This window comes from Pyricularia oryzae, chromosome 7 (assembly GCF_000002495.2).
Source record: "Pyricularia oryzae 70-15 chromosome 7, whole genome shotgun sequence".
Taxonomy (NCBI): Eukaryota; Fungi; Ascomycota; class Sordariomycetes; order Magnaporthales; family Pyriculariaceae; genus Pyricularia; species Pyricularia oryzae.
The window spans coordinates 2592691-2602778 of record NC_017854.1 but is presented as its reverse complement, the minus strand read 5'-3'; the positions used below and the strand labels follow the sequence as shown (position 1 = coordinate 2602778).

The window sequence follows — 10088 nt, the reverse complement described above, 5'->3', positions numbered from 1 at the left end:
TGTACGTAGAACACTATGGTCTACTACTCGGTCCTCGATCATCTTGACTGCCAAGATGACGGAGCGCAACCATGGCAAGGAGGACGCGGAGGATCAGGTGTGGGATTTCAAGAAAACCTGACGCTATGCCCAACAGGGCATGAAATGGGAGAATTTGCTTAGTGCTACAACAAGGTTATCCAAGGAGCACCACCGATCATCTCGTCGTCAGACGGTTTTTTCACATTGTTTACCCATGATTATCTTGTATAACCCTGCTCATATATATTGCGCTCCACGTTGCCAGGTATTTAAAAAGCTCATTCTCGTAATCTAGATCATTTATTCGCAGAAATTTGCGGTTGGGAGGGTGACTGCAGTACCGTCATGTTCTCAAAGCTTGGCTGTAGTCAGAGGGCCACTTTTGATACACGGAGCCAGTCAGCCCCTCGGCACGATAGCTCGTCCAGAACTCACGGCATGAGCCTCCCAAAAAGCAAATATAAAAAAGTCATGCATCAGAATTATCAGTGGACGTCCAACCTTATATCCCGATTTTGAGCACGCAGTGGCAGCGAGGCAAGACATCCGACCTAATCGTGACAATTACCATGAAATCAAAGAAGCCCTCAAGGCATGACTTTTTGAAAGCTTTCTCCTAGCCAGTAATGTTCAACGGCAAATAGAGTTATGAGCTGCAACATCTGGGGGTGTGAATCCTGTTGTCGAGCACAAAAGTCAACTTATGCTGGTAAAACCGTAGCAGTAGTCAGAACCAGTCATACAAATTTAAAAAGGTTGAATAACGTTGCGTACCCCCTGTTCGGCACCCCCCCTGTTCGGCACCCAAAAATAACAACACTTTTATTTTTATCCTCCAACTTCTATTATAAATATCTCGATGAATCTGTCACTTTTGGATTTACTTTTTTCTGATTTTAATTCTCCATTTTCCAATGAAGCAATATACTGAAAAACAGCTTATATCTGCAATTAACGACGTCAATAATGGCAATCCAATTGCAAAAACCTCCCGAAAATGGGGAATACCTAGGTCTACACTTCAAAGTCGACTTAAAGGTTCTCAACCTTATAAAAAAGCACAAAGCCCTTTTCAAAGGCTTTCCACGGAACAGGAAAAGCATTTGGCTGATTGGGTACTTACCCAAACAGCTTTAGGGCTTCCGCCAACGCATCAAGAATTACGCTTTTTTGCCGAACGAATTCTTCAAGCCGCCGGAGAGACAAAAGGCCTTGGAAAACGTTGGATAACTCGTTTTTTGGCTCGTTATCCAATCCTTAAAACCCAAAGGCCCCGTCGAATAGATAACGCCCGGGTTAATGGCGCTACTACGGAGGTAATTAAATCTTGGTGGCTTTATATTACGAACCCGGTTATTAACGCTATTAAACCGGAAAACCGTTGGAATATGGACGAAACCGGTATAATGGAAGGCAAAGGATCTAATGGCCTAGTATTAGGGCTTAACGGGATCCGGCCGTTGCAACGAAAAGAGCCCGGAACGCGTGGTTGGACGACTATAATCGAATGTATATCGGCTACGGGCGTTGCCCTCCCTCCCCTCGTTATATTTAAGGGAAAAAACGTACAACAACAATGGTTTCCCACGGATTTAAGCCCTTTCGATAATTGGCAATTTCATGCAACCGAAAACGGGTGGACAAATAACCAAACGGCTATCGAATGGTTAAAAAAGGTGTTTATTCCGTATACCCAACCTTTAACCCCTGAAAAGCGGTTATTAGTTTTGGATGGCCATGGATCACATATAACGGACGAATTTATGCTTCTTTGCTTGCAAAATAATATTCAACTCCTATATTTACCCCCTCATTCGTCACACGTTCTTCAACCATTGGATCTATCGGTTTTTGGGCCGTTAAAAGAAGCTTATCGACGTCAACTTGGATTTGTTAGCCAATTTTGCTGTTCAACAGTTATTGGAAAACGAAATTTCCTACTTTGTTATCGAAAGGCCAGATTAAAAGCATTTATAGCAAAAACCATTCAATCTGGTTGGCGTACAACGGGGTTATGGCCGGTAAACTTGGTTAAACCACTTTTAAGCCCTTTTTTGTTAGAAAATAGCAACGCCAACGTTATAAAAGATAAAAACAACGGTTTGCAAAGGGATAAAACACCGGAAAGCCCAGCCCAAAAAATTAACGACCCGTCTTTACTTATTTGGAAAACCCCTAAAACGACCCGAGATATCCGACTTCAACTGCAAAAACTTTCCCAATCCAACAAAACCAACGCTACTTCACGTCTTTTATTTGCAAAAGTCCAAAAAAGCTTCGAAGCCAAAGATACCCTTTTGGCTAGCGCCCAGCAAAAAATCAGCTTATTGGAAGCACAACTGGAGGCAATACGGCCGGTTAAAAGGAGGAGGGTGGTTCCGGATCCAAACGAGCTTTTGGTTAACAAACAGAACATTATTGGATTGCAGGAAAATGATATAGAAAATTTGGAACCTTTAGCTGATGAAGAAGAGGTTAATGAACCGGAGAAGCGTGAAAACGATTGTATTTTTGTCCGTTGATAATTTTATATTTAAATCAGTTTATAAAAGTAGGCATTTCGTTGTTAGATTTTCAGGGTGCCGAACAGGGGGGGGTGCCGAACAGGGGGTACGCAACGTTACCTCGTGTCTGATTTGGCCGAAATTCCAACCAAAAGTACCCAGTACAGACTATCGCTGTGTGGACCGGCTAGTGGATATTAGTAAGTGCCCGATAGTCAGATGTGAGTGCTCGTAGTCTAGCCCTAAATGAAAAGGGAGGACATGACAACGGAACCAGCTGTCTTTGGCCACTTTTACCCTGCTGTTTTGTGAGGGCATGGCTGTTCCATAGCATCGTATTTGATGAACTTCATGATTGCAGCCGTTTCCTTTGTTGGTATAAAAGTATGGATACATGCTCCGAAAACTGACAACGACCTTCTGGAAGGCACGAACGGCCCAAGCAAACCCTAGAGCCCTTGCTGTCACCGTGCATTCAATTTCCGCTCACGTCTTGGTAGACAGCACGCGTCATTGTCAGCAGTCTTCGGTCTTGGCGTGTGGACGCAAAACGAGCCCGGATTCGACTTTTTGGCTCTCCTTTACCCTTCATTCCGTGTCCTCTTCCCCGTAACCTGTCACTCCATTTTCTTCCAATCTCTCTCAGCGACGGCCACGATGAAGTTTCTTTCTCAGATCCTCACAGTCTCCCTCCTTGGGGTTTTCGAGCTGTCTCGCGCTACAGAGAGAGAAGCCCTGTCTGCAGCCCGGTTGACCCGCTACGAGAGCGGCGAGGTGCACCAGCGTCTGCGATCCGCAAAAGAGGTGAGCCGAACCACTGCCCCCAAAGAACCCCACAAAACTGACATCACATTCAAAAACAGGCATTCTGGGCTGCACGCCACGCCGCCGGGCTCGACGATCCGACACGCTACACTTCCTTCGCACGCGCTGCCGCACCAGTGCCGTGCACCGATGGTCTCGCAGCGGTAGTTCCGGGATCCGCCAACTACACCTTTCGCTGCAGCAACGTTGACTTTTACGATTTCGTCAGTCACGCGGACCTCGGGTCGGCACAGGGCCGGGGCGCGTCTTCCTGGGGGTGGACAAGTGACGATGGACGAGAGTTTGTGGCCATTGCCCAGTCCGATGGCGCTGCATTTGCCGAACTCACTAGTGAAGGTAAGCTTCGGTATCTGGGAAGGCTACCACAGACTCCCGGGTCGGAACCGCGGATTTGGAGGGAGATGAAGGGGTACAAGCACTATCTTGTGATTGGTAGTGAGGCGGTCAACCATGGTGTGCAGATCTTTGACTTTAAAAAGGTGAGCTCACAGACCGCATTAGCTTCACCATGTCCAGCGACAGACGACTGATATCCCTCGATAGCTGCTTGATGTTGAGCAAAACAACACCAAGCTCTTTCGGCAGTCAGACTTGACCTCTCACTGGAACGAGCTTCCCATTGGTCGCTCGCATAACGTTGTCGTCAACGAGGAGAAGGAATATGCCGTGGCAGTTGGCGCTGCGCCCCGGAACGACTCTTGTGCCTCTGGCCTCATATTCATCGACCTAAAAGATCCCTCTCAACCTTTCTCACCTGGATGCGCTGGCGGAGATGGCTATGTGCACGACGCCCAATGCATTGTATACCGCGGCCCGGACCAAAAATACAACGGCCGAGATATTTGCTACGGTTACAACGAAGATACTCTTACCATGTTGGTTCTTTCGTCCATTCTGCTTTCAGATGCTTATGTCACCTTTGCTGACAATGACGTAAAAATAGCTACGACGTCAGCGATAAAAATGCGACCAACATAATCTCACGCACCTCCTATGAAGGTGCAAGCTATACCCACCAAGGATGGGTGACCAACACGACATGGCAGGAATACCTCGTTTTGGACGATGAGCTGGATGAGAAGGATAGCCAGCCGGGGCCAAATTCGCAGCGCAAAGCGGTCACCTATTTCTGGGACATCAAGTCCCTTGAAAGACCCCGGCAGACTGGCGTGTTCCGCAGCAACGTCACCTCGATTGATCACAACCAATTTGTCGTTGGCAAATATGCATTCCAAAGCAATTATGGCGCGGGGTTGCGCGTTCTCGACATTTCGAGTCTGCCCGACGACCCGACGGGGGAGGCGGTCAAAGAGGTTGCCTACTTTGACATATTTCCCGAGGATGACCACCTCGAAGGTGGAGGCGATGTTGCCTTCACTGGGACCTGGAGTAGCTATCCCTTCTTCAAAAGCGGCTTTATCGTCATCAACACGATTGAAAGGGGGGCTTTTGTGGTCAAGATGACAAACAGGGAATTCTAGCATACCTTGACGCGCATACGAACAAAATGCAACCTTCAATACAAGATACACCAGAACCGGAAAGGGGTCAAGGGATATTCGATATTCGGCTGACATAGGCGATACTGTCCGTTTGCAATTTATTCGACGCCCCTTTTTTTTTCGTTTCCACGCTGTGCTAGTGTGTATAGTAAGACCCCCAATTTTGTTTGTGGGGCTTGGCGTTGTTTCGTACCTGCTTGCTTACTGGGCTTTGGCGCACGCGGTGTGGTACAAATCGCCAAGCTGGACCCCGCCGCGGCGGCAAGCAGGCAGGTCCTTTACGACACGTTGTTCCATTCCTAGTCCCCCACCACCACTCCCTTTCATTGTGTCACCCCGCTGTGCCTGCCGCCCTTTGACCTCGTGCAACAAAAAGAGTAACCATTGTTGCGACCGCATGCGGCGTCAAAGGGGTCACTCAGGAGGGTGAAACTTGCAGTAAGCTCATCTTTGTCGAATTTTCTTTTACGACCGTATCTCTTTCAGCTTCCAGTAAGTCGCAACCATCCTCGACGGGATGCATTGCAGCAATTCTCAGCCCTATTCTATTCTTTTTCTTTTGTCTTAAAATCTGTCGATCGCGCGCTGGACGTTCGGACCCCGTCAGTGTCGATCAGGAATCGACATACCGAAAAACAAAAAAAAAAAAAAAAGAAACCAGGAGCATCCCTGACAATGATACTACAGCATTTTCTCTTTACGCTAATGGCAATCTTTGGCTGCTTCTCTGCGGGCGCCCGTGCCAAAGCAGTTTTTGCGCATTTTATGGTAAGTCATCCAAACAAAAATCCTTTACTAATTTTGTGATCCATTTGACACAAGATAGCCGTATTTTATTATTACTTTTTTATTGTGCCAAACTAACAACCACAAACCCCTGCAGGTGGGAAATGTTGGGTCTTATGCAGTTTCCGACTGGCAAGAGGACATCCGCCTGGCCGTTGAATCTGGCATCGACGGCTTCGCATTAAACATCGCCTCCCAGGACCCCTCAATCCCGCCGTCCATCCACAATGCATTCGAGGCCGCCGCGCCCACCGCCAACAAGTTCAAGCTGTTTTTCTCATTCGACTACGAAGCCCAAGGTCCCTGGAGCAAAGATGCCGTCGTCCACCTTGTAAACAAGTACAAGGCCAACCCGGCGTACCAGAAGCACCTCAACACGAGCAAGCCGCTCGTCTCGACCTTTGAGGGTGCCAAGCAGAGCGCAGACTGGAAGGACATCAAGGCACAGACCGGTGCATTCTTCATTCCGGATTGGAGCTCGATCGGCGCCCCCGCCGCGGTCGCCACAGGGGTGGTCGACGGTCTCTTCAGCTGGGAGGCTTGGCCCAAGAGCGCGGTGGCCATGACGACGGCACCCGACGAAGCTTACCGCGCCGCGCTGGGCAAGGACAAGGTGTACATGATGCCCGTGTCGCCGTGGTTCTACACCAATTTGCCCGGCTGGGGCAAGAACTGGGTGTGGCGCGGCGACGAGCTGTGGCACGACCGCTGGGAGCAGGTCCTGGCCGTGCAGCCCGACTACGTGCAGATCATCACGTGGAACGACTACGGCGAGAGCCACTACATCGGGCCCGTCAACGACAAGTGCCTCGGCCTGTTTGACGCCGGCAAGGCGCCGCTCAACTACGCCAAGGACATGCCGCACGACGGGTGGCGCGCGTTCCTCCCGTGGGTCATCCAGGCGTACAAGACGGGCAAGCGGCCCGCCGTGACGGCCGAGGCCGAGAAGCTCGTCGTCTGGTACAGGAAGAACCCGTCCACCGGTGGGAGTGATAGCGGCACTACGGGCAACCACAGAGGCCACGGGCAGGTCGAGGTCAAGCCAGTCGAGGTGCTGCAGGACAGGGTCTTCTTCTCGGCGCTGCTGAGCGGGCCGGCCGACGTCTCGGTGACCATCGGGGGCAAGGACGGGAGGGCTTCGTGGGAGGATAGGCCGCAAGGGGGAGCGGGCCTGTACCACGGGAGCGTGCCGTTTGATGGGCGGGAGGGAGACGTGGTTGTGAGCGTCATGAGGGAGGGCAAGGCGGTGAAGCAGGTCAAGGGGGTTCCCATCACGTCGAGATGCGAGAGGAGCCTGGTGAACTGGAACGCCTGGGTTGGGTCCTCCTAGACCCCTGTATGATGACTTTAGACATTTTCATGAATTTCCACAAAAAAAGTTCAAAATACTCTACTTGGCATGATTTGCGCGTGAACGCTTGTTATGGCTCCTTTGATGGGCAATGAAATTGGCTTTAACATGCCTACTTTTGTCGTCTGTTTGCTGCGAAGGCTTCTGATGACTTTTAAATTTCACTCGAACCCAGGTTCAATCCACCGAGCCATTGGGTTTGTGGATTGCTTCTGTGCGAGTACATATCAAACATCTGCAGCCACTAACTTGGCTTCCCCACAAAACAAGAGTAGCACCGCGAATCCCCCACAACCAATCAATCGGGCCCCTGGTATCGGAACCACACAACCCCCCTGACCAGCGACTACGATCACAAAAAAGTCCTCCACACTTGACCCGGCGGCTGCTTTCGTCGGCTGACCCTGGACCGGACCCCCGTTCCTGTCCCGTGGCGCCAAGGCCGTGCCTACCTCGGCCCCGCGCCCGCGTTCCGACAGAGCAGAGGTCTGGGTCACAGCATCGTGTCGAAAAAAAAAAAAAAAAGTCACAGTAGCTTGGGGTTTACTGTTTACAAACAGCAGCGAAAGCTGCTCAGGCAGCAGCTCCTAGCAGCCGAGTTTCGACAGAATCAGATGCAGTGGAATAAGGAACATGCGAGGGGTTTGAAGTTGCGGCAATTATACTATAAATACCTAGATTTCGCTCGTGATTTCCAGCAGCCGGCGCGAATAATTCGGCTTGATAAATCTTTGAGTACTCCGCTCCATAGGTCTTACTCAGTCTTCTTCTTTTTTGTAGATAAATATTCGTTTTCACCGCAGATCCCCGAGGCGACGATGCTTTCGTGCTACATGGTTGGCGGAGGTTCAGCTCGCACCGAAGTCGTCCAAACTGACATGAATAGCATGTCTCCAAATGGGAAAACAAGAAGCAGGGGTGAGGGAGTGCGACTGGCGCGAATACTAGAATCTATTTGTGAACTTGAAGTCGGAAGAGAAGGGCAGACCTGAACCGGGCAAGCTACTCCTTAAATTGTACAGTTCATATTCCAGGGGAAGCACAAGAGATTGGCGGCTGTTCACCGCGATGTTGCTCAAGTTTAAGCTTCGTACAGAGTCTTGGTAAGGAGCGCGTTAGTTATTCTGGTTCTTGATGGTACCATAGCAGGCTGGCAAATCCCATGGACATGACACGTGGAAAGGTTGCAATTACGCTAAGCGCTCTTATCAAGCAGTCACTTTCCACATACACAGTCCGTGTTGGCGCTGAGTATTTGTTAGCCGTGAAAAAGGGTTATTTGCACAAAGAGCATATAAAGAGGGTAGGCAGGTAAACAGCCAAGTAAGCGGATAAATAAATCGGTAAATGAGTAGGTAAAGACTGTGATTGGAACAGCCTGCTTTGGGCCGGCGTATGGGACGGGGCAGCACCGGGTTGCATAGGAGTTCGGGTGTTTTGGCGTCCAATCTTTACTAACACAGGGTGGGACCCCAAAGAGAATGCTGACTACTGACAGTAACTGCTTGGTCAGTACGCTCAATATAATCTGGTGCTGTCTTGTGATCTTACCTGCCTTCTCTGCTCACCCCCTCCGCCTGCTGCTGTATTCTCAGCTCCTCGGCCGCGGCCGCTCTCACTCGCCTCACCACCTCTTCCCTTCTGGCTCTGGACGGACGCAGAGGCGCCAAGGAGACGACGAGGAAACGATCATCTAGCTCGATCTCTTGACCGGTGTGACCCTCACCAGCATACAGGCCGCCCCCGCTCCGCCATGCGATTCTGGTCGGGAAGTGCCGGCGAAAAGACCGCGACATACTCCAGAGTGCACGCGGAACAGCCCTGACCAGAGGCGTGCCGAAAAGGGTCACAAATCTGCGCTCCTCATTGACCGGAAGCAGCTCGCCCTCGTTCTCTGCACTGCTGGACCTCAGATCTTCGATGGCACCCGACACTATGACGTTGTTGATGTTAGCAATGGCAACCTGGTGAAGGGGTGGGAGCTCTTGACCATTTTGTCCCGCTCTGTCGGAGGCAGTCCTCCACGTGCGGTAGATCCACTCGGACATGTAGGCACGCCGCGCAAGCGGATGATTCGACGCGTAGATGTTATCCGTGCTCCATCCGCCACGGTTCATGTACGTGATGAACATGAAGCCGTTGTTGATGCTGCAAAATGCTTGAAAGACAGGATCGGCATCCGGATTAGATGGGTTGACCGCTCGTATAGTGACGCTGACAATATCCGGTGCGTCGGAAACGCCGTACCTTTCGAGCCACTGTCTTGTGTCATTAGGAATATTCCTAGGAAGATCATTACGGTTTGTGACGGCAATCGCGTACCAATGTCTGTTTTCATCGTAAACGGTCTCGGGCTCATCATCCTCTTCCAGGGTTATCGTTTCTTCCAACGCATGTAGTTGAGCCAGCCCCCTCGCATAGAAGTCATCGCCCCTGTTGCTGGAGCCTCCTGTGGCCATATTTGAGATGAAAGTCTTGATAGTCGCCGGGGTCGAGGAGGAACGAATTCAAAGTAGCAGTTGGGATGATTTTGAGCGTTCAGGCTTGCCATTGGATGGAAAATCACCCCGTGAACATGATGAGGAACTTATACACATTCCTTGTCTCTCATCAAACCGACGTCTTTGTTCTCTACGCTTTCGGCTTTGAAACTATGCATTGTTCCACTGGTGCTCATCTGTGTGCAGAGGGCTTAACGTTGCGTACCCCCTGTTCGGCACCCCCCCTGTTCGGCACCCTGAAAATCTAACAACGAAATGCCTACTTTTATAAACTGATTTAAATATAAAATTATCAACGGACAAAAATACAATCGTTTTCACGCTTCTCCGGTTCATTAACCTCTTCTTCATCAGCTAAAGGTTCCAAATTTTCTATATCATTTTCCTGCAATCCAATAATGTTCTGTTTGTTAACCAAAAGCTCGTTTGGATCCGGAACCACCCTCCTCCTTTTAACCGGCCGTATTGCCTCCAGTTGTGCTTCCAATAAGCTGATTTTTTGCTGGGCGCTAGCCAAAAGGGTATCTTTGGCTTCGAAGCTTTTTTGGACTTTTGCAAATAAAAGACGTGAAGTAGCGTTGGTTTTGTTGGATTGGGA

General features: G+C 50.1%; 2 protein-coding genes across 2 annotated transcripts; both read left to right on the top strand.

The window, feature by feature from the left end:
• Positions 1 to 3182: 3182 nt before the first annotated feature.
• MGG_12679 (uncharacterized protein) lies at positions 3183 to 4831 on the top strand (the record flags this gene model as incomplete). Its single annotated transcript, XM_003721251.1, has 4 exons — positions 3183 to 3329; positions 3389 to 3829; positions 3894 to 4225; positions 4294 to 4831. 4 exons carry the CDS (start codon positions 3183 to 3185, stop codon positions 4829 to 4831), a joined length of 1458 nt encoding a protein of 485 aa, XP_003721299.1.
• A 380-nt stretch (positions 4832 to 5211) lies between these two features.
• MGG_12678 (glucan endo-1,3-alpha-glucosidase agn1) lies at positions 5212 to 7023 on the top strand. The gene is made up of 3 exons (XM_003721250.1): positions 5212 to 5344; positions 5540 to 5620; positions 5736 to 7023. Exons 2-3 carry the CDS (start codon positions 5558 to 5560, stop codon positions 6966 to 6968), a joined length of 1296 nt encoding a protein of 431 aa, XP_003721298.1. The 5' UTR covers positions 5212 to 5344; positions 5540 to 5557; the 3' UTR covers positions 6969 to 7023.
• The last annotated feature ends 3065 nt before the right edge of the window (positions 7024 to 10088 follow it).

What these genes read in the sequence shown, in the direction of transcription:
- MGG_12678 (XM_003721250.1), top strand. Translation starts at nt 5,558, where the DNA reads ATGGCAATCTTTGGCTGCTTCTCTGCGGGCGCCCGTGCCAAAGCAGTT. An exon ending in CAGTTTTTGCGCATTTTATG is followed by an intron (nt 5,621 to 5,735) that starts GTAAGTCATCCA and finishes AAACCCCTGCAG; the next exon opens with GTGGGAAATGTTGGGTCTTA.